The sequence below is a fragment of the Prionailurus bengalensis genome, chromosome D1 (assembly GCF_016509475.1).
Source record: "Prionailurus bengalensis isolate Pbe53 chromosome D1, Fcat_Pben_1.1_paternal_pri, whole genome shotgun sequence".
In the NCBI taxonomy this organism is placed as follows: domain Eukaryota; kingdom Metazoa; phylum Chordata; class Mammalia; order Carnivora; family Felidae; genus Prionailurus; species Prionailurus bengalensis.
In genome coordinates, this window is record NC_057346.1 from 71031681 (window position 1) to 71056624 (window position 24944).

Genomic DNA, 24944 nt, shown 5'->3' on the forward strand with positions numbered 1-24944 from the left:
TTAAATAAAAATAAAAATAAAAAAATAAAAATAAAAAAATAAAAATAAAAATGGCTTATTTAGCACCCCCCCTTTTTTGCTACTCAGAGATAATTTAAAACATTTACTATATTTTGGTTCTTAATTGCTCATCATATTGCCATTTTTTTCTTTTAGCATATAAGAACTGTTGGATCATCAGCATATTTTTTAAAAATATATTCAATTCTGACATGCCTCTAATGTAAACTATTAAATTACTAATTTGGGTAAAAATTTCTTGAAAAGCATTTATGTACATCTAGATTATTTTCCCTATTTCTGAGACTCCCATCAAGCTTTGTCTTGTTTCTATCCTTTCCACCCTTTCAGGAGGAAAAAAATATATATATATCACTGTCCTCAACTTTTGATGCTTCGTTTGTGCTTCAATCTTCCACTTTATCAAAGGTCCTTGCCATCAACAGTACCTTCCTTCTCTGGTGTATTTCCTATCATACTAACTCTTCTTCAGCATATAAGTAAGAATTTTTAATTTTAAAACACATGTACCCCCGGGGCACCTGGGTGGCTCAGTCAGTTCATGATTTCACAGTTCAGTTCGTGAGTTCAAGCCCTGTATTGGGCTCACAGCTATCAGTGCAGAGATCCCTTGGATCCTCTGTTCCCCTCTCTCTCTGCCCCTCTCCAGCTCACACTCTCTCAAAAAGAAACATTTTTTTTAATTTGTAATAAAATTAATAAATCACATGCACCTCAGTTTTTACCTTCCTTCTTTCTCCTCCATCGATATTTTTCTTAACCTCCCATTCAGTGTAATGACTTCTATTGCTATCATCCCACTAACACTGCCTTCTGTGACTTACTCATTGCCAATGAGTAAGTATTAGGATTTTCACCCTTGGATTACTTAACCAATCTAACATATGTGACTCTGCTCAATACTCAACATTTCCTGAAGTTCTCTTCTACTGGTTTCTGCAATACACGGTTTTTGTCTCTAGCTCTCCGGTGGGTTCTCTTGGGTCATTTTGTTCCTTTTCTTCTGCCTATCCTCTTTTAAATGGCAGCCTTCCAGAATTCCATCTTGAGCCATGTTGACCTCCTCCACATGGGTAAGCCTCATCTACACAAGCTACCCTCAACAATCACGTATTATTTTAAATTCCCCAATCTACCTCTTCTCCCAGATCAGTTTCCTACGCTACTTTTCAAGTTATAAATAGGGATAACACAGAGCTGCCCCTGAAACACCTCAAACACAACAGGTACAGAGCTGAACTCCTTATAAAATCAAGTTGACTGGCATAATTACTAGCAATGTGAATCAAGAGGCATAAAAATAATAATCCATTTTTAAGCTAATAACCTAAAGTCACCCATCCCATTCACACCCCCACCAGCAAAGTCCCAGTAGGGAGCCTAGCATTCCACTCTCAAGGCTATAAAGGCCCCATTAGGATGATGTTAGAGTATGTCAAGCAGGGAGCCAAGGCTTTCATCCCTGCCAGTCAGTAATGAATTTCTCTCCCTGAACAGTTCCAATGGAGATTATGTGGGGAAGCCTGGACTCTCACCTAGGAGTAATATGTAATGCCACCCCCCCAACCAAGGTTTCCATGGAGGCTCAATCTCTACCTGGCAGTAATGAGGCAGCACCTCCACCTTCCTTTTCCTGCCAGAGTAGTATAAAAAAAAAGTCAGCTAAAATAAATGGTTTGAGTAAGATCCAAAGACTCAGAACAAAGTATAAAAACGTATAAGATTTCAATTAGAAAATGCAAAAACTGTCATGATGAGCACTGGGTGTTGTACGGAAGTGATGAATCACTGAATTCTACTCCTGAAACCAATACTGCATTATGTACTAACTAACTAGAATTTAAATAAAAATTTGGGGAAAAAAATCAAAATCCAGGAAGATTTCAAACAGAATGACAAAAATAACCAAAAGAACCAACATCAAAATGACAGATGTTAGAATCATCTGATGAAGACATTAAGGCAGACGGTCTTGATAAAATATTCAAGAATGTTTGGAATAAATGGGGGGAAAGTCGCAGAAATCAAAGTCTCAACAAACAAATATGCTTTAAAGAACCAAATGGGAACTTAAACTGGAAAAAAAAACAATAACCAGAAAAAAAGTTCAGAGAAAGGTCTAAACAGCAGAATGGAAGAAGAAATATTCAATGGACTGAAAGATAGAAAAACAGAAACTACCCAATCTGAAAAACTGAGAGATTGGGGGGAAAAAATGGGGGGGTTGAGCCTCACAGCCCCAAGGGACTATAACAAAAGATCTAATATTCACATTATCGGAATCCCGGAAAAGAGAGGACAGAGAGGGGCTGAAAAAATACTTGAAGAAATAATAGCTAAAAACTTCTCAATGTGGCAAGACAAAAACCTACAGTGAAGCAGCTGAGCAAACCCTATAAAGGAAAAAACACAAAGAAATCCATACCAAGACACATAATAACTAAACCTCTAAAAACTAAAGAAAAAGTCTTAAAAAGGCAGAGAAAACACCTTACCTATAGGGAGAAAAACAATTAGAATGTCTACAGATGGCTCATCAGAAACCATGGAGACCAGAAGTGACACAATTTTTTGGATGCTAACCAAAAAGGACTATCAACCCAGAATCCTATATCCAGGAAAAAAAGTTGCCTCCAGGAATGAAAATAAAGCAAATAAAAGTGACTATATCACCAGCAGACTTAACTCTAAAAGAATGGCCAAAGAGGTTCTCTAAACAGGAGGGAAACAAAGAAGGAATCTCGGGAAGGAAGGAAGGATGGATGAATGGATGGATGGACACAGCAAAAATATGGATAAGTAGGACAGACTTGCCTTCTCTTCAGTTTTCTATAATACACTTGTAAGTTGAAGAAAAATTATAATACTGTTTGATGTGTTTCAATATGTATGTAAAGGAAAGCCTGAAAATAATTATAAGCAGGAGAGAGGGAGTAAAAAGACATAAAGGGAAGTAGGTTTTTATACTTCACTCAAACTGGCAAAATGAAGGGGCGGACTGGGTGGTTTAGTCAGTTGAGCACCCAGGTCTTGGTTTTGCCTTGGGTCATGATCTCAGGGTTCTGGAGATCGAGCCCCGCGTCATCAGGCTCTGCATTGAGGGCGTCATCGGGCTCTGCACTGGGATTCTCTCTCTCTCTCTCTCTCTCACTCTGTCTTTACCTCTCCTCCCCCTCTCCCATTCACAATCTCTCTTTCTCTCAAAATAAATAAACATTAAAAAAAATAAAACTGGTAAAATGACAATACCAGTTGACTACAATAGTAGATGGAGATGGTAACAGCACTTGAGGGATTTTAGCTTTTTTGTGGGTGTTCTAGGTATAATAGGCTAAAATCCCACAGGTACTATTTTCCATCTCCATTATATTGATGAGGAAATTAAAGCTCCAAGTTGAGAAAATACACAGACAGTTGTTAAGTAGCAGATGAGACTCAATCCCATAGTTACCTGGCTCCAAATCCAGACTTCTTTTTCACTACATTAAAAAAGGGTTCTTCGAATTAAATCTTCATTTAAAAATGTGGGTGGTGGGGGCGGTAGAGGGGGTCCATTAACCTCTAACTGAAATTTAGCATTTAATTTCCTTCAATAAACCACTGTAGCAGTACCTGTGACGGTCACCAAAAAAAAATCACAGATATTTCATGTAACAGTTATTGCAGGCAAATCAGGTTAGCATTTATACTCAACACCAGTTAAAAAGGAAAACTTTTGTTTTTAATATTTCAATAACTAGACTTAAATGTAATTGGTTTCCTTTATAAACCTACATACTTTATTTTATACATTCAAAAAACTGTATTCTGAGGAGTTCACACGTTTCACCAGACTGCCAAAAGAGTTCTTTGTACAAAAAAGGGTGAGGAACCCCTGCGTGTAGAACATGTCCCAAATTTTATTTCAAAAATCTTAATGGACCACAGCTTCCACTTGACACTGGAATGGGTAGAACGGCTCTGTTTGAGGAGATGCCAAGGAAAGAAAACCTTTAAAGTCAAACTATGTCAAAAGCAAAACACTTTTTCAAGTTCTCAAAAATCAATACCCTAAAAGTCTAGTCCTTAGATGACATTCAGAATCTATCAAAAAAAATCACCAAGAAACCCCCAGCATACACCATGAATTCATATGTGGTAATCTCCAAAAAAAGGAGATAATTCAAACCTCTAAACTCAGGAACAGGTCATTAATTCCACCTTCCCCAACCTTCCACCTTTTACCCACCCCAGCCCACCCACTTCCTCTTAAACTCACACTGTAATCTATATAAATCTAAAGTGCCCTTAAATCACGTTTTCAATCAATCTCTTTGTTGAGAATTAGCAACATTCCAGTATACATACTTTCACGAAGAACACAGAGTTCCTCTTCTCTCTCCCATCTTACCTCTCCAAAAAGCAAAAGTATCCAAATAAAGGCAAAACTTTTTAGATGAATAACCACCAAGTGCATTTTTTCTAATCCCATGATCATCCAAACTTGGAAATAAGATTCCTTTCATTCACAAAGCCACCAAAAGGGTAACACATTTTAAAATAAATAAATAATCCTACCCGTCCCCCTAAAAAAATTATCAACTTTTGATGAAACATGCCCTCAGCCCAAAAGTTATCCACTTTACAAATGAGCAAAAATGTCGAGAGTATAGTGCAAAGCACTGGCCTAGTATATGGTACTCTAGATTTTCTTTTAATCCTTGGTCACACCTACCTAAAACCACATTATGTGAGCATTCATTTTGTGCATCTACAAATAGTATTAAGAAATTTGTGATGGGAAAAGTTAAAGGTATCACTTCTTCATACAGGAAATTTACGGCAAAATTAATCATCAGTTCCTGTAACCAAGATGAAATCAGAGGCAGTGCTTTGGAGAAAGCTACAATAACAGTATATAGTAATTATAGAAGCAAATCAAAACATACGTATACACACACATCCACACAAAACAATTTTGCTCACAAGTTCAAATATGAACTTTTTGTTGTAATAAAAATTGTACTCAATTTTTATTTGCTGTTTGAACAGTCAGGGAAAAAAAATAAAAAGTTTCCCACCCTGAAGGAAAACCCCTAAAGAACACAGTTGTGTCTTGTCAACCAAGTCGTGATACCTTGAACATCATATGAAAAGCTAAGAGTTTCCATTTGACTACATTGTTGTTCTTCATTAACCATAAAATAACTCGGAAAATGTTTTATGAAGAAAAAAATATTAAAAATATGTATGCATACCTACCTCCCAACTTAGGAAATAAAAAATTAGCAACAATTCTCGACCCTTATATGTCTCTCGAAAGTCATATTCTCCCATCTTCCTCATCCCCACCCCAAGAGGTGATCGATCCGTACTTAAATCTGTTGTTTGTCATTCTCGTGCGTGATCTATCCATACAGTGAATACCTCAGCTTTCTTATGCTGCATTTTAGAGAGGACGCTATTACAAACCTTAGTCCCTCCACTAGCTTCCAACAGTGCCCTCTTCATCAACAGCTCTAGTAGAAACCCATCAAGTCATCAAGTGTGCTTCTGAGGAAATCTCATTCACTGATCCCACCCCTATTCAGTGCTCCCTCCAGATCCATACTGGTAACAGGTAGCAGAATTCCATCCATTAAATGAGATTATATCACTCCTTTCAGTTCCCCTCTAGTAAGTGTTGGCATTTTTTTTTAATGTTTATTTATTTTTGAGAAAGAAAGCGACAGAGAGAGAGAGAGAGAGCGCGCACAAGTGGGGGAGGGAGGGAGAAAGGGGGACAGAGGATCCAAAGTGGGCTCTGTGCCCCCCAACAGCAGCAAGCCCTATGCAGGGCTCCAACTCACGAACTGTGAGATCATGACCCAAGCTGAAGTCAGATGCTCAACCAACTTAGCCACCCAGGTGCCCCAGTGTTGGGGGTTTTATTCCAATATAACATTCATAGGCTGTAGTAAGACGATTATTGTATTTTAGGAGTTGGGAAACCCAATCTCAGCTTCCCTACTTACTTGGTATAGGACCGTGGGCAAATAGCTGCTTCCCAAGCCCCCATCTCCTCTTCTACAAGATGGAAATAACAATGACCATGATCACCACCTTGCAATCATAAAGGGTTATTGCTGGTATTAAAAGGAAACCATATACACAAAAGTTCCCTGAATGCTCAAGTGCAAAACATCATAAAAGGTAAGTTCTAGTTAGTATAAAAAAATTTTTTTTAATTTTTTTAATGTTTTTTATTTATTTTTGAGACAGAGAGAAAGACCATGAGCAGGGGAGGGGCAGAGAGAGAGGGAGACACAGAATCAGAAGCAGGCTCCAGGCTCTGAGCTGTCAGTACAGAGCCCGATGTGGGGCTCCAACTCACGAACTTTGAGATCATGACCTGAGCCAAAGTTGGATGCTCAACCGACTGAGCCATCCAGGCGCCCCAGTATAAAAATTCTTAAGAATTATTTTTAAAAAGTTAAGATGTGGCCAAGCAATTTTTGTAATTCATTAAATAACCTAATGCTTTTACTGCAGAATTTTAAAGTATTAACAACGCTAAAATAACAGGACTCTTCCAGTCTGTTTAAAATGAAATTGACGGGGCGCCTGGGTGGCGCAGTCGGTTAAGCGTCCGACTTCAGCCAGGTCACGATCTCACGGTCCGTGAGTTCGAGCCCAGCGTCAGGCTCTGGGCTGATGGCTCGGAGCCTGTTTCCGAGTCTGTGTCTCCCTCTCTCTCTGCCCCTCCCCCGTTCATGCTCTGTCTCTCTCTGTCCCAAAAATAAAAAAAAATAAAAATAAATAAAAAAGTTGATAAAATGAAATTGACTTCTACAACTAAATAATTTGTTCTAAACTCTACAATGGGGGCGCCTGGGTGGTGCAGTCGGTTAAGCGTCCGACTTCAGCCAGGTCACGATCTCGCGGTCCGGGAGTTCGAGCCCCGCGTCAGGCTCTGGGCTGATGGCTCAGAGCCTGGAGCCAGTTTCCGATTCTGTGTCTCCCTCTCTCTCTGCCCCTCCCCTGTTCATGCTCTGTCTCTCTCTGTCCCAAAAAATAAATAAACGTTGAAAAAAAAAATTAAAAAAAAAAAACTCTACAATGAATCAAGATTCTTTTTATTTTTATTTATTTTTTTTTTTATGAGAGGACGAGAGAGCACGAGCTGGGGAGGGACAGAGAGAGAGAAAGAGAGAGAATCCCAAGCCAACTCCGACATGGGGCTTGAACTCACGAATCATGAGATCATAACCTAAGGCACAATCAAGAGTGGCTGCTTAACCGACTGAGCCACCCAAGTGCCCCAAGATTCTCACTTCTTTAAAAACTATGATATAATGATTAGAAAGTCTATGAAACCCTGCAAAAAAGTTACCCATAAAACCATGTTTTTAAAGGTAATAAACACAACTAGACTGAATAGGGTTTTTTTCTTCTTTTCCTTTTTAAGCAATTTAGAAAACTCCATGGAATGACAGGATTTATTGATTGTGCAGGAATGAGTTCTCCACTCCATGAAAAAAGAAAAGCACACTTTGTCTTCCAGGTTGGAAAGAGGAATTACCAATCCAAGTGTGAAGAATATCATGGCCCCAGTCAAAGATCAGTTCTATTATAAGCCAAAGCAGTGAGACATTTATATACTGTACAGGAAGTATGAAGACAACTTTTTAAAAATCTTAGGGAGGGGCGCCTGGGTGGCGCAGTCGGTTAAGCGTCCGACTTCAGCCAGGTCACGATCACGCGGTCCGTGAGTTCGAGCCCCGCGTCAGGCTCTGGGCTGATGGCTCAGAGCCTGGAGCCTGTTTCTGTGTCTCCCTCTCTCTCTGCCCCTCCCCCATTCATGCTCTGTCTCTCTCTGTCCCAAAAAATAAATAAACGTTGAAAAAAAAAAAAATTAAAAAAAAAAAATCTTAGGGAAAAAAAATGCCAAACAAGATAAAACAACCTAACTGGAAAGAAAACACACACACACACAAACTCCTAAACTTATGTGCCATAAGACTGTAGAATCTAAAAGGACCTTAGAATATGATCTATTTCAGAACCTTCATTTTACAGATGAAGAAACCAAGGCCAACAAAATATAGATCCTTTCACCAAATAAAATGTGGTATAACTGGGGCTCTGCCCTTAAAAACCTGTGAGTACAATTCAAGCATTCTTTGAGGATAAAAAAAAAAAAACTTGTCACAAAATGCAAATTAGAGACAGCGAGTATAAGAAAGAAAGAAGGAAACTAGGAAAGGAGGGAAAGAAGAAAGGACAAGAGGTTGAGCAATGAGAAAGAGACACAACCCTAAAAGCTCGAAAGTAGTTATTAACCTGGCCTCAGTATCTCTACCCACAAGATACTTATTACAAAGGGAACAGTCATCACTTTTCAGTGGTTAACAGAGTGGTCCAATTCTACACCAGTATTGGGAAAAATAGACATGTGCCTCCCTAATATAAGGTCTGTACTGGAGGAAGACTCTTCTTTTGTGATAGTTCTGCCGAAACTACCTAATTTGCTTCTAATGATAAGAAAACATCAGACAACCCAAATTGTGGAATGTTTTACAAATAACTTTAAGACTAAAAAGACATTAAAAATAAGTACAATGTTCAATCCTGGATTGGATCCTAGACCAAAAAGATTTTCTTTTGCTATGCTATAGAAGACATTATTGGAACAACTAAGTTTCAATAATCTAAGTTAAAAGTATTTCAACTTCCTGACTTTGGTAACTGTACTAAGATCATATTAAAGACTCTCTTTTTTGTTCTTCAGAACAGTAAAGGGACATTACTTCCACAACTTACTCTCAGAAAGTTCATCAAAAATATGTACAGGATTCAATGGAGGCACATGGGAGGGGCACCTACTCCAATCTGGATATTCTCTGGGGAAAGGCTTGCTGGAGATGAACCCTGAGTCACATCTAGAAAGATGACTAAGAATTAGTCAGATAAAACGGCATACTTGGTAAAGGACAGAGCTTCAAAAGAGTCATGGATGTGCATTTCACACAGATTGTGACTAAGCATGATCAGACTGTGCTTCTCCAGGAGCAATAGGCTGTGTGAGAGCAGGAATTTCAAACAGGATGGGCAGGCGTCTGGAGGTTGCCAGGTCTGGGGAGAGAGCAAAAGCTAGGGCAGCGTGTGCAGGAGTAATGGGACATCGATCACAAGGAAGCAGGGGAACAGAGAGGGAAGCAAGGCAATACTTTAAACAAAACCTCACTCACTATGCAATCTCAGCTCTCCTAATTTCAACTAAATGGAAAATGTTTCATGAACTTAACTTTAAAAGAAGAAAAAAAGAAGAAAAGAAACACAACTGAGACAAAAACGTCATTATTAAGGTAACTCATTAAATAAAAAGTGGTTTTTGGGGGCAAGGTAGTATAGTGTAGCCCTTAGCACCTGTAAGGTGCTTTGTAATCAGAAAATAAAGGTTCAAGTCCCATCTGAGCCATTATTGTGGGATCCTGAGCAACAAATTTAACCACTGAGCCTCAGTCTCTATAGCTGTAAAAAAAGACAGAATAAATCATAAAGATTAAATGAGGCAATATTGATAAAGTTTTTAGCATGACATCTAATACACAGAATATGTTCAATATATATTAATCATCATTGATTCAAAATATTCTTCACAGGTCCTTGTTCCTTATTAAATAGCAAAACAAACAGGTGCCTGGTTGGCTCAGTCAGTGGAGCATACAACTCTTGATCTTACGATTGTGAGTTCAAGCCCCACTTTGGGTGTAGAGATTACTTAAAAAATAAGATCTTTGTTGGGTGGCTCAATTGGTTAAGCGTCCGACTTCTGCACAGGTTATGATCTCACAGTCTGCAAGTTTGAGCCCCACATCGGGCTCTGTGCTGATAGCTCAGAGCCTGGAGCCTGCTTCTGATTCTGTCTCCCTCTCTCTCTGCCCCTCCCCCATTCATGCTGTCTCTCTCTGTGTCAAAAATAAACATTAAAAAAAATAAGATCTTTAAGAAAAAAAACTTGAAATCATTAGTATTGTAATTCAGTTACAACATAAGATAGTAAAATGAAGTCCAACCACTGTATCAAAAACACAAAGTAAAGTCTACCTATAAAAGTACTACACAAGCTTTATAAACCATATTATGGCTTTCCATCTTATAATTCTGTTGAAACTTATTAATACAAACTCAAGGTTAAAATAGGAAATTAGAAGATGTCAGTTTCACATCCAAATACCAACTATTTATTTGGGGACGTTACGTTGGGTGCCCTTTTCAATGTTAACTACTTAACCTGTACAAACATTTCACAACTGCAACTTTAATTAACAACAAAAAATTATAAATATGACAAGGCTTATAAATCACTCATAATCCATTTTAGCGCCATTCTAACTAAGTAGCTATGGATAGGAATAAAAGTGAAGAAAAGTCATTAAAGTAATTAGTAGGACCCATTTTAAGCAATAGAGTATAGAATATTACACGGGGTTCCACTTAAAAAAAAAAAAAGGAATGTGGGGTATTTTGTGACAGGCCAGTAAGACAGCTGGAACAAAGCTGTTGGAGCAACAGCTGTGCACCATGTACTGTTCATCTAAAACCACAAACTAAAGTAACCCATGTCAGACAACTTCATTTGACTAATCAGCTCTGCCAATGGCTACTTCCTGAAACTGTCTGCTACAAAGAAATCTAAGTAAATACGTAATTTGCAATTAAGAAAGGAGAAACAATAAACAAAATCAGTCTGTGTCTTTAAACATAAAATTAAAACCCAAGAATCACAATCTAACATTATAACAAAACTTTCCATACTATTTTAACACCTGCTAAAATTATGATCACCTATCAGATTTTCTAATGGTAAGAAAATAATCCCAAAACCCAACATTTGATGAAGTCTGAATTGCTGATACATAATCTCACCAATTTCTTCTCCATTCTTAACGCTAAATGTAAAGTGTTTGACCACATAACACTGCAGTGATACGAAGCTGTTAACATTAAGTAACTTGATAATTGAGAAGTAGCTAATTCAAACCAAGGATTGGCATGGAAATTCCATGCCAATATGTGAAAATAATTCGGGTAGTACCCAAGCTATTGTAACCATTCATTTAAACATCTGCAAGTTAAATTATCACAGACCAAGTCCACTGTTTTATACTTTATCTGCATTTTTTTATTCCCAAAACCCATGAACCCTTCTCTAAACTTAAATTCACTCTCAGTTCGAACAAGATCCACATCTGTGTATGCTTGCACACATGCATACACACGCTTAAGGCAAATTTCCCCACCTTACTGACACACCTTAATTTCAGAGACAAAAGGGACAAAAATTACAAATTTCATAGTCACGCAACTTTTCCACAAGATTTCTAAAACTTAAATGTTATACCTATCACAAAACTTCCTTTGCAGTTTGACTCAACTATGTGCTTGCTATTCTTTTCCTCTCAGCTAACAAATTGCTGACTGTTGTAATCTCAACCACATGTCATCATTTAACCAAAAGCAAGGCATTAAAAGAAAACCCACCAGGAAACAAGACAAAAGTAATAAATCTTTTAAGACCTTACTCTCAGGCTGTTTTACATTTCCTGAGTCAGAATTTCCAGAAAGAAATTACAATAGGACTATCTTCTCTAAAGACTATTTTCAAAAAAAACTGAATGCTATGGATCAACTACTAAAACTTCTAACACAAGATTCATTCAAATGTACACGTTACTACGTTATTACGTATAGGTAATCTTTTAATTACAAAGAAACTCTGAAATCCAAAGTGAAAAACAGTTCGGTTCTTTGTCTTCTTTAGTAACCAGCAGCTATGGAACCAGAATAGACACAACTCATCTTTCTTAAGACCACTTTCTTTTCCCAACGATTTACTATTTCCTGTTCAAGACCTAATACTAACAATTAATAAATATTAACATATTTTGCTACATGATTACTTCTATGTAACAGAAGTATCCTTGGTCTATGACTCTCAAAATCTAAAGTATAAAATGTATAAACAAATACAACTAAGGGGAAGACATTCGGGCAAAATATTCCAAATCTATAAAATCCTTTACTGAAATACTTGTTCTACTTGTAAACATTGTAGTGTTTACAGGGCTTAAAATAACAGTGCCAAAGTGAATCAAACACAGAATGGTTATCTTGTCCAAAGCCACAGTCATATATAGGCTAAACCAAGATCTACATAAATGTCTTGACTCACAAAAAGGATTCTTTGCGCTACCTCAAACTGTCTTTTCTCAGATAAGCAGCATGAATTTTTTCAGGTCTAGGAAATCTTTTTAAAAAAACAAAAACATGGCAGCTGTTGTGGTTAATGTCACAGACTACATATAACTATGACAAAAGCAACCACAAGGAATAAGTTTCAAAGAAACAAACTCTACTTTTAAAATAATTTCTACATTTATACTCTCAATGCATGGTAAATAAAGCAATAAAAATAAACTCAATTAAGCCTGCATAAATAAAAATTAAAAACAAAGAAAATATAAAAATAAAAAGGATAAAAATGTATTTATCTAGATTACTTCACAAATACATAATCAAATTACACAATAAATGTGAATGGGCTGAATTCCCTACCAAAAGACAAAGACCCTCAGATTTGACTTTTAAAGATCACATTAAATACTGTTCACAAAAGCTTACTACAAAATAACCAAAAAAGAAATGGAAAATATCAATGAAGTAAATGCATACAAACAGAAAGCTGAATGGCAATGTAGTATCACAGGATCAAAATCAAGGTTAAACTCCACACAAGACTAACACTACTGAATTTTAATACAAAGATTCAAGCATAACATTTTATATATAAAATTATAACATCAAAATAAAGCAAAATAAGACACTCAAGGAAACTTAAAACACAGTCTTCATGGGATATTTAATGAATGTATTTCAGAGTTTCACAGATTAAATAGGTAACAAAAAAACAGAAGCTATAAAAGATCTGAGTATAATCAACAAATTCCATTATAATAGATTTGAACAAAACTTTGCACCTTAGAAGCTACAAATGAATACTTATTCTTCTCTTGTGTTCTTAAAATATTTACAAATATTAATTGTATTTGGCCACTAAAAATTCTTAATGTTCCAAAACACAGAGAATTTATAGGTCACATTCTTTGACCACAGCCTAACAAAGCTAGAAATCCACAGAAGGATCCACTCAACCCTTCCCCAAATGTGTATCTTAAAAATTTAAAGGAGACATCCAAACAAATGAAATTTATCTAAGAATACAAAGTACAAGATTTCATATCAAAGGAAGCAATGCAAAATCAGTCTTACAGTGCCTTTCCACAAGTCATTAAGGGCACTACAAACATCCTAGAAAACCTCTCACTACAATTTCTTTAAAATGCCATGTAAATAACCTAAAGTACTACTGTAAAAAGTAGATGGCAATCTCATTTAAAAAAAAAAAAAAAAAAAAACAAGGAAAAAGAACAAAAAAGTTTATGAAATCATGAAAAGACATCTATACAATATCAAATAAGCACAGTTCAGATCACAAACATACACACACATGCTAAAGAAAGGACTTCTTTTGCTTCTAAGCCATTCCAATTTCTATACCTACAGCAAGAAAAACCTTTGCCTTGATCTTCATCTTACAGCATCTCACACTCACTGTCTCCCCAGCTTCTTCCATGTGCCTCAGTGCAGAAAGCTTAATCTTGAAGGGTAAATAAACCTGAAAACTATCCCTTTTAACCACCTCTAATTCTCCAAAATGACACCTCTCAGCCAAAACCCCAAATAGGACTGAATTAACAGAATTTCACATTTGTTGAAATCCTGCTGATACTCCAAAAATTAAAGCCCCCTGGAATCAACCTGCCCTTCAGCATCAAAAAGATTGAGAATCCAAGGGCCCCACAGTAATTCTGAAGGATGGCCAGTTCTTTACCTCCAACACCACGAATGGCTAAAAGCAACTCTTCATGGGACGATACATTTTTAAAAACATACTCTACTACACAGGGAAAAAACGTCTCCCCCTGGAAGGAGTTATTTCCTTAAATAGCACCAAACTTTAGAAAATAGCAGTTTTGTGGCCTTAAGAAAAAAAAAAAAAAGAACATTACCACTGGTTAATATCAGACTGAGATATCAAGGGCATTAAATCAGTTTGAGACAGTAATTAGATTTCACATCCAGAAAACTACATCAATGATACAGAAGGCAATTTGGCAAATTTTCCTAGAATAAAGACTATCTTCTTTTTTGCTGATTAACTTAACACAGTATGGTATAATGATTGCAGAGAATCGATGCATAAATAATAAGTATTTCATGAGATGATTGAGAAAATGAATTCAAAAATGAAGAAAACCTTCCCAGACCTGAGATGAGAGGGTTTCATCATTTCCCAGGGAAACCTAGTGAACAGAGAAAAAGTTCTACCCATATCCTGATAAATGTTTCCATTTCCAGTGATAAGCAAAGGCTACAAGCATGCAAGCAGAAAATAATTATTCCTGCAGGACAGAAATGGGAGGCCCACCAGCCAAATAAAGGTCAAGAATCAGAAAACAAAGATACACCCCCACTGTTGTAGTACAAAAACGCTGGGGGGCCCAACAATTTTATGTCCAGCCAAATCATCACTTACCATGCAAAAGTAAATAGAACCTTGGCTATCTTTACAGTAAAAAGTAATACTTGAAAGTATTCTCCAAATCACATTTCAAAATAAAGACTAGCTGTTGATAAAGACTACCTGTAAGCACTGACACCAGTGAGAATGACACAGATGGCAAATAAAAGCAATGACCCTTCATAGAAAAAGATTAATACCATTACTATTTACTATTATAGTAGCAAAACAGAATGTAAAAGACAAAAAACGATCTTTTAAAAACACTGCAACACACACTTAGTTGCTTTAAATAAGGACATTAAATTTATGAAAGATATGGGTGGAAACAGCAAACAAAACTTCTAACTTCCTCACTTCCCATAACTGGGAATAAGACAGTATTATTCTAATTTTCTAATTAAAAATGTTTATGAATAATTTTAAGGTAAATCTGAGTAAAAAAAGATAGAAAATATATAGCAAAATACAAGATTAGTACAAAGGGAGGTCATTATGCTAAAGATCATGACCAAAATCTGTACTGACCTAATAGAAATTTTTCAATCTTTCCCTCAAGATACCTGCCTACAAAATTAGACAGAAATTTTCTCCTTAAACAGAACAAGTCAATCCCCTTTTGCCTCAACTTGGTTTCTTTAGGCTTAATTTCACTCCATGCCGAGCTAGACTGATTATGAAGACCAGATTTTGTTAACATAACTGAATAGAACAAACTCTGCTTATTATCATTACCTAAATAAAGCAACATCAGAGGTCTTAATTTTGATCACTTGGCCAAGGTGACGTCAGCCAGGTTTCCTCACTGTGGTTATTTTCCCTCGATAATTAATACCTTATGGGCAGATATTTGAGACTATGTTAATATCCAGCTACTCTCAAACCCACCAGTTTTAACATCTATTTATGATTCTGACTTGAATCAACTGTTATACTGCCAAATAGTGATTTTCTAATTCCACCACCTCCTCTAAGCTTATTAGAATTCTACCATAAGAACTTTCCTTCCTCCTTCATTTATTTATCCCTATGGATTCACAGATTCTTACTTTATGGACGATAATCAATTAGTATCATTATTCGATGGCCTATATTGTCCCAGAGTTAGCCAATGGGAGTTCTTTGGGTTGGCTGTGTCTCTTTGACATGTCACCATTGTTTTGTCTTTTGAGCACTATCTTACTTTCTGGCACTACAAAATGTTCCTAGCTCATCTTCTATTCTCTGCTCTAGGCCTGAGATTAGTCACTTCTCCAAGTTTCCTTCTAGTAAAGAAGGGTATTTAGAAACCAAGATCTGGCTCTAGGTATTCTCACTGCTAATAAGAAGTCACGATTTCTATATACTCTCAGCATACAGAGCTGAAAAAAAAAAAAAGCGCAGATATGTGCATGTGTATCCACACACATCTTTTTCTGCATCTATAATTTTTAAACCATGAATTTGTGACAACATCTTCAATTCCAAGCAAGCATCTGAGTTGAGGCTAGCCTTCCCCCTTTCCACATTTAAAACTCCCTTCACCAACAATGAGAAAGTTGGATCCCATTTTCCACAACATATTTACTGATTTGCTTCATCCTAGTATAGAAAATTGCTTCAGAATTGAAAAGCCATGTCCCTCTCTCTCTCTCTCACATACACACACAGCCTATTAACTAGAGTTCAATGTTTGCTTCAAGTTCTTTTTGTCTTTATCCTGAGGACATAGTCCAAACACCCAGTTCAAAAGTTAGTTTTTTTCTTTCCCCCCTTCAGTGTAGTTATCTTACTCATTTGAAATAAGGTTCGGTTCATTTATTTCCTTTATTTTTTTTTAAGTTTATTATTTTGAAAGAGAGAGAGCAAGCGAGGGAGGTGCAAAGAGAGGGGGAGAGAGAATCCCAAGCAGGCTCCACGCTGTGAGCACAGAGCTGGATGTGGGGCTTGAACTGATGAACCATGAGGTCATGACCTAAGCTGAAATCAAGAGTTAGCTTCTTAACCCACCAAGCCACCCAGGCGACCCTAGTTCATTTATTTGTTTGTACTCCACCTGAGGGTGGTTTTTTCTTCACCACTTGATTGTACTCGTGTTTGCTGTTTATGGACTAAGTATGTGAAACATTAAACATGGTTCCAAAAGTCAGAAAGTATCCTCAGAAAGGTTACCAACCCCATTCTTTCTACCCCTTCCCCCTCATTCCTACCCACCCTCTCTGGCTAACCAATAATCTCATTAATCTCTGATTTATCCATTCTGTGTTTTTGTCCCAATAAGCAAAAACATATGTATTTTCTTATTTCCCCTTCTTTCTTACACAAAATGCAGTATACTGCACATTATGCAATAGGTATTTTGCACTTTGTTTTTTTCACTGAACAATTTATCCTGGAAGGCCCTTCACATCAGTTCATAGAAATCTTTATTTTTTTTTTTTTACAGCTACATAATGCTCCACACGTACCATATTTTATTTAATCCCTCTCCTATTCTGTGTTTCCAATTTCTTCAGTTACAAACAATGCTGTGACCTCATGCGTGTGTATTTTAAGGGTAAATTTCTAGATCTGGAGTCAAAAGGTTAAGCACAGATAGAATCAAATCTACACCTATTTTACGTCTCCTGATATAATGCACTAAGAAGAATTCATTATTTCTGTGTTGTTCCTCCCCCCCAAATGCAGAACCTGAATTTAACAATGAAGAAACAAACCCTAGCTAGCTATGTTAAATGTTACTTAAAAGGAAATAATTGGATTATATGGACACTTTCAATTGTAGAAAAATGTGTTGCTGGGGAAAAAAAAAAGAAAAAACAAACCCTAATCAAGGAACTCTACAAATAAGATACACGCTTCAAAAATATCAATGTCCTAAAATACAAAGACTAAAGAACAGTTCCAAATTAAAGAAGATATGGAAACTGAATGCAATGCTTAATCTGAGATATTCTTTTGCTATAAAGGGCATTATTGGGACAATTGGCAAAATCTGAAAACTCTACATGTTAGATTACTAATATATCAATGTTAATTTCTGATTTTGGTTATATATCTTGTTTATATAAGCAAATGCTCATTTTTTAGGAAATATACATGGAGATACTTAAAAATAAGTGGTCACTGTCTTCAACTTACACTTAAATGATTTTTAAAAAGCATATATGGGGAAAAGGATAAAACAAATATGGTAAAATGTTAGCATTTGGAAAATCTGGGTAAAGTTTTTTTTAAAAAGCAACACTGAATATTACTTTGACATTTATATTCATACTTCTAGTACTGAACATGTACTTACTTGTATACAAAGCTCTTTCTCCTAGAAAAAACATCACCATATGAGGCGGCAAGAGAAGTTGGCTGGCAATATTAAACTCCTAATGTATACAAACAACAAATTCTGTGACTATAATATTTCTAATTAAACTATGATTTAATGCATGTAACCAATAAACAATCACAGCGCTTTTATACAACACTAAAAATAAAATATAATTTATAGGGTGACAAGGAACTCAGTCTAATTATGTCTCCAGTAGCACAATTTTAGACAACTTACATTTCTTTGCTTCTTTCAGAACCACACAGAAAATACGTGAATATATAAATCTTTGTCTTTTTCACAAAAGCCTGAGAGACATTTCTGTTGGCAAAGTAGAAATAAATCAAAGGCCTACCAAGGACATTACTTTAAGTTTCAATCCCAAACACAGACTCAGCAGCTCTATCTATCCAAAGTAATTCAAGATCAAGGCCTTGCCAGTAGATTCACTATTAACTAACATTGTCTACCAGCAGAATGAAAGTCTTTTACTCATTATCACTTTTCAGTAAGAAGGGCACAAAGGAACTAATACTCTAAACACGCTTCTATTTTCCCTAACAGAAAGAAAGAAAGAAAGAAAGAAAGAAAGAAAGAAAGAAAGAAAGAAAGAAAGAAAGAAAGAAATGTTCACATTGCATCACAAAATTTCAATTTTATGAGATCAGTTTTAATTTGAAAAAGGAAACTTAAGGAGTGCCTGGGTGGCTCAGTCAGTTGAGCTTCAGACTGTTGATTTCAGCTCAGATCATGATCTCACAGTTCATGGGATGGAGCCCGAGTCAGGCTCCACAATGTCAGGGGGGCCTGCTTGGGATTCTCTCTCTACTCCTCCCCTACTTGTGCTCTCTCTCTCAAAATAAACTTTTTTAAAAAAGGAAACTTAAAATAAAAACAATACTGCTTCAAGAAAGTCTCTTTCCCCACTCCTTCCCCCCTTTTAAAGTTACCAATTTATTTTCCTAACCGAACCAAAGACTTCTTTCTTTTCTTTCTTCTTTCCTCCTTTCCTTCCTTCTTTCCTTCTTTCTTTCGAGAGACAGACAGTATCCCAAGCAGGCTCCACATTGTCAGCGCAAAGCCTGATGCAGGTCTTGAACTCATGAAACGTAGGATCATGACACAAGCCAAAATCAAGTCCAATGCCCAACTGACTGGGCCGCCCAGGCGCCCCTTAAGGACTACTTTCATTTCAAAGCTTGGTAAAGACCCACACTTCAGCAACACAGGTGAATTAAAAATCCCATCCCAGTAGGCAGCTGCCTGTCACCATCACTTTGCCTTCTAATGGTACTCGACCAAGGGAAAAGAGGATTCTTGACACTCAACAGAAGCGTCTCCACTAACTCCGGCAACTTCCCCATCCCAATAAGGAGACACACATGTAAGAATGAGTTTTAAGAAAACCTAGGTTAGAATTTCCTTCTGCTTATCCTCTGTTAAAAGTGATCATCCTTTCCCTTGAGTGCCTACCATTTCTATGCAGGAACCACCAGCACATCCATTTCAGGTGTTACCAAAATGAGGCAATCTCCAGTATGTACCACCATCAGCTGAGGTGCCTTATTTTTCAATGCTAAGAATTCACTTGTAAATTACTCTGAAAATATAATCTGCACACAAAAAAACAAGTCTACGTATAGTTTTAAACTCACAGACACAAGTTATTTTAATTGCAGAGAGTGTCTTCCAGACATCGCAACAGAACAGCAATTCTGGAATCTAAACTCACAACCTTCACACATGGATCAATTAACTATAACATAAATACATGTGTCTTGAAATCTCTTTAGGATCTCCACCCCAAGGAAAAGGCAATGAAAAAGCATCCAGCAAAAGACAAACTCTGGGTTAAAAGCAATGTCTGAGTCAGGTCCAGCTAACAGGTTGTAAGACTAAAACCCAGTGAGTGAGGAATCAACTACCCCCTACATAGTTCAAAATCTGACAAACTGCTCAACAGAAAGTAAGGATGCTAAACAAAGAACAGAGGATGGGAAATTCCTCTCTTTAATCTTATAAAACATGTGTGGTCTCTTCTCAGAGTTAGCAGGTAAAGCATTAACCTCAAACCCAACGATTACTCCATCTTTTCCTAAAATCAACTTGCAACTGATAAAAAGAAGTTTCCCCGACTCAAAACAGGATCAATATTCATCACCTAAATACCACACAAAGTGAAGAGGGGAGTTTGAGGTTGGGGTGGGAGGCAGGGGGTACTGAAGACTTAAAAGACCAGATTACGTGTCAAGGAAAAATAAATACATTACAAATTTTGTTTCGGAAGAACAAGATACAGAAGTAATAGAAGCAATTAAAACCAGGTAACAATTATTAACATACTCTGTAGATGGCACTGTGAACAATTTGCGTGCATTATTGTAATTATTCCAAAAAACCTAAAGGTACTACTTAATTTCCCTTTTCATATAGGGAAACTGAGGCTTGGGGAACCCAAGAAACTTGACTAAGGCACACAGCTGGTTGAATGAGAACCTAGAATTTCAAAGGTGCAGGTTTGTTCACCCAAACTCAGTGTTTTATGGAGAAAAAAAAAACTAAAGCCTTGAAAAGATTAGGAAAGATTAAGAAATTCCCTAGCATCACCTGAGTAAGGAAACCTAGAATCCAGATATGCAAAATTCTCTCCATTTCACTTTGTACAATGCTAAGATCACTTCCTAACTACTCATCATTTAGGTATTTACTCATCATTTAGGTATTCCATTTACCAACAGAACTTAAGACATTTTTCAAAAAACTATGAACAACAAAAACATATTTTACGTCTTTATACAGGCATTTTATGATCTGATAAAGTCATTTTTAAGGAGAAAATGCACTAAGTAATTATTGCCTTAATCTCCTATTTTGCAGCTCTTCATATGCTAAGTCGCAAGTATACCTAAGGTTACAGAAAGTCAAGGCTAAAAACAAAGTGTTTTTACATTCTCCATTCCCTAATTTATTATATTTTTTCTGCTCAAGATTATATCATAGAAAAATATATACAGAACACTGTAAAAAGGATGTTTCAGAAGACTTAAAAAATAAATAAAACCAATTTGTGTCATCCTGATCTACAAAGAGAACTCACTTCCGCTTGTTAAGATTATTATCCTTCTGCCATCTCCTCTCCCAATTACTACTGCTAGACGATCACAGCAGAATGAATTTTAATTTCCCAAGAGTCATACAATAAATAGTGGCTCTATTAAGTGTAGATGATAAATAGTCACTTTAGCTCCATAATATAAGATTAATATAACAGCAATAACATCTGTAGATTTATTATGCACTAGGCATTGTTTTAAGCCCTTGACATATGTTAAGTCTAATTTTCACAACAACACTATCTGGTACTTTCTATCTCTCCGGATTACAGATGGGGAAAATTGAGATACCAAGAGGTTAAGTAATTTATCTAAGATTATACATGCAGCAAGTGGCAGAGCTGAGACTCCAAGGAAGTGGTCTGGCTCCTACCTCTCCAGAAAGTCTCCTCCGATGTCAGAACCTATATTCCTCCCTTTCACTGGCTCCAATTCATCTGCCTCTCCCACTCCCCTCCTTGCCTGCCTTCTCTCTCCAAACTAGCATATAACTCCCCCATGCTCACAGAAGGTATGTCCTCTCTCCCTACCGCCAAGCCTACACAGTACTTTTATCAATTCTTTGCAAACTGACTTTTACCCAATTCTGAATTCTCTCTGCATTTAAATGTGTTACAGAACTGTACACAGACACTTATACTAGCAGCAATCATTAAGTGAGCACATATTACGTGACAGATACGGTGCTAACAATATTCCCATAATTTATAGGATTATAAACAATGTGTCACCCCACCCGTTTTATTGATAATTAAATTGAGGCTCAGAGATGCTGAATATTCTGGCACTGTTCTCACAACCAATAAATGACAGAATAAGACAGACACTTCAGTTGACTCAAAGCTCACTTTTTCTCTATGTATATATATGTATGTCTTTCACATGCATACACACCTTCCCTTCTTTTATACCATCTAGTACAGTACTATTCATGAAGGTGTTTCTTTAACAAATGAATTCTAGAAAATCATTTTAAAAATAGCAATTACTGTTATCTTAACAATTTCTAAAACCATTTCCCAAAAACAAAAGGTTCCAGTACCTTAATTAAGTAACTTAACATTCAAATACATTCAGATGATCCCTCCCCACCAAAAAAAAAAAACACACACACACACACAAAAACTAAGTATGTGTGGTTTAAACCTGTCAGGTGACACTTTACTAATACTGGAACCCAGAATTATCCTCTCACTCACCACCACCACCACCAGCCCAACAACAGTCCCCAAAGAAAGGTTTAGCTATAAATTTTTTTGCTCTGCCATCAGTTAAAGTCTCTCTCTGGGCCCTAGGGATATAACATAACATCCCTGATTCTACAGCCTGCTAAACTTAAACCAATCTCACCTCTTACAAAGTGTGATTTTTTTTTTTTAACCCACTAATGAGCATACTGTAAATACTCATTACACAAACATCTTCTCTTCCTGGATACAAAGGTTTTAGCAGCAGTTTTTAACCCCTTGAAATATTACAACAGCAAATTATTGCTCATTTAGGCAACGTGAAAGGTAACAATCACATTTAACAGTACTCTGTATTTTAATGTCACTATAAACATGAAGTGAAATGAAATACGCCATTCAAGTATCCCAGTTGATAACAAATGAATGAAACGGAAACCAGAAATTAATTCTACACCAAAGCATCTTAGCAGTACTCTTGTGTACTAAGAATATCTTTTGTTACCTGTTATAACGGGGTCCCTTCCTTCTCTCGCAGCGTATGCCACACCTTTTAGGTTGACAAAAGCGGAGAGACATCTGGGTTTCTCATTTTTAAAATCCCGAAAAAGATCGCTCAACCTTCTTAACCAGAGCAAATCCTAAGAATGAAGAATTCCATCGCAATTGTCTTTACCACAAGCCCTGACTTTCGCCTCCAGCATCCAAAGAGGTCTCGGGGTGGGGGGAGTGGGTAGTTGGAACAGATACAGCAGGCACGCCCCGGTCGGTCATCTCCGAGCATGGCCCATCCCAAACTTCACCTTGGCAAAGGGAGAAGCAGGAAGGCACCAGGAATTCCTAGGAAATGGTCTCACCCCTATCCTATCGGAGAACATTCTCAACTTCCTCGAAGCCACCATTTCCCTCGGGCATTCTCACACACCTCCCACCCGGACACATTACCTAAGAGATTACTTAAAAGAAAAGCACAAATACACACAAAGAGAAACACACAGCTCGAGCGGGCAGCTCCGGCTCAGCGTGCGCAGAGAAACCCGCAGACCACGCGGAGCCGCGGCCAACTTGCCACCGCGATCGCAACCGACGGTGCAGGAGGCGGCCCGGGGCGGCTGGAAGCCCAGCTCGAGGGGCTGCAAGCCCCACGCCCGACGCCCGGAGCCCGGGCCTCGGGGCAGGAAGACGGGCGCGGCGGCGCAGCCTCCCCGGAGGGCTCGGCCCCGGCCGGAGCGATAAGGTGGATCGACGCTTCCCACCCTGCCAGCTCCGCCCTCCCGGACACATTCCTGAGAAGCCCGACTCCCGGGACGCCGAGCAGGGCGCCGGGCAGGCAGGAGCGCGGCGCCACGGCCGCAGGGCAGGAGGGCAGAGCCGGGCCCTCACCCCCCGCCCGCCCCCGGCCCGCGCGGCGCCTCCGGGGCGGGGTCGCGTCAGCAGCCCCGCCACAGGTAGCGCGAGCCCCCGCCCGCCGCCACCCCGGCGCCCCCGGCAGGCCCGCTCCAGGTACCTGGATGAACTGGATGGTGAGCGCCGACTTGCCCACGCCGCCTCCGCCGACCACCACGAGCCGGTACTTCTCCTGGCCGGAGCCGTCCCGCCAGCCGGCCGCGGCCATGGGGACGCCGCCGAGCCCGCCCGGCCACGCCGAGCCGCCGCCCGCCCTAGGCCCGGCTCCGGGGACGTGTGCGGCCGGCGGGCTGCGGGCGAGCGGCGGGCGGGGGTCCCGGGCGCCGGGAGCTGCCGGGAGGGCCGCTCCGGGCGGCAGCGCGGCGCCCGGGCTGGCCGGGTCCCGCCCGAGGCGCGGAGGAGCGGGAGGACCGCAGGGGCCAGGGGCGGCAGCGGCCGGGGGGCGCGCTCCTCCTCACGTCGCCGCAGCGCCTGCCGAACGCTGCCTCCAGCGCCGCTACAAATGGCCGTCTGGGGGCCGGGCTGCTAGGCTGAGGTGCTGCATATGCATGAGGGGGCGGGGCGGGGCGGGGCCGCGCTGGCCTGGGCTGGGATTCCGGCGCTGACCCCCGGCGGCTCAGACCCCCGCGGACCCGCCCCTCGGATCCCGGGACTGTGAGCGCGTGTGCGTGAGTGAGTGCGTGCGTGAGTGAGTATGCGCGTATGTGTGTCTGAGTAGGTGTCAAGTGGGAGTGAGAAGAAGACAGCAGACAGTGTGTGACCATAACTGTGTAATGTCAGGGATTGTCAGGGATTATGTGGATGAAAAAATACAGTATGTGAAGGCGTGTGTGAAAAATAGAGCTGTTGTCATCTTAACCCAATTTTTGCAGGAGAGTAAATATCCTGTTTTAAGAGTACAGATGGTGATCGTGATTGTGTGAAAACCAGTGTGTGACAGTGATTGAGGATCAGAGCTGCGTCACAGTAACTGTGTATGGGATGGGTTGCAGTGATGAGGTTGTGTGACAGAGACTAGACTGGGCATGGGGAATAAATCACAGTGATGGAGGGTGCACGGACGAGAGTGAATGGGCAGGTTTTGTATGTGTCAGGAGACTGTCCTGGTGGCTATATTTGTGTGTAAGAAATATGTCATAATTGTACAGAGGAATATAAGTGAGAGGTTAGTTTGTAATTAAGTTCACACTACATACCAGGCACTGTGCTCAGTGCTAGAGATCCTTTCCTAAACCAAACAGTGTCCCTGCCCTCAGGGAACTGAAGAGTCCAGTGAGGGAGACAGCCAGGACAATAGGCAAATTATA

At 38.8% G+C, this 24944-nt stretch overlaps 1 protein-coding gene across 1 annotated transcript in view; it reads right to left on the reverse strand.

The window, feature by feature from the left end:
- Positions 1-24145, reverse strand: part of RRAS2 (RAS related 2) — a 75950-nt gene extending 51805 nt beyond the window's left edge. Inside the window, exon 1 of the mRNA XM_043580726.1 lies at positions 23738-24145. Within this exon, the coding sequence (XP_043436661.1) occupies positions 23738-23845 (108 nt within the window). The 5' untranslated portion in view covers positions 23846-24145. The remainder of the gene's footprint in view (positions 1-23737) is intronic.
- Positions 24146-24944: the final 799 nt, after the last annotated feature.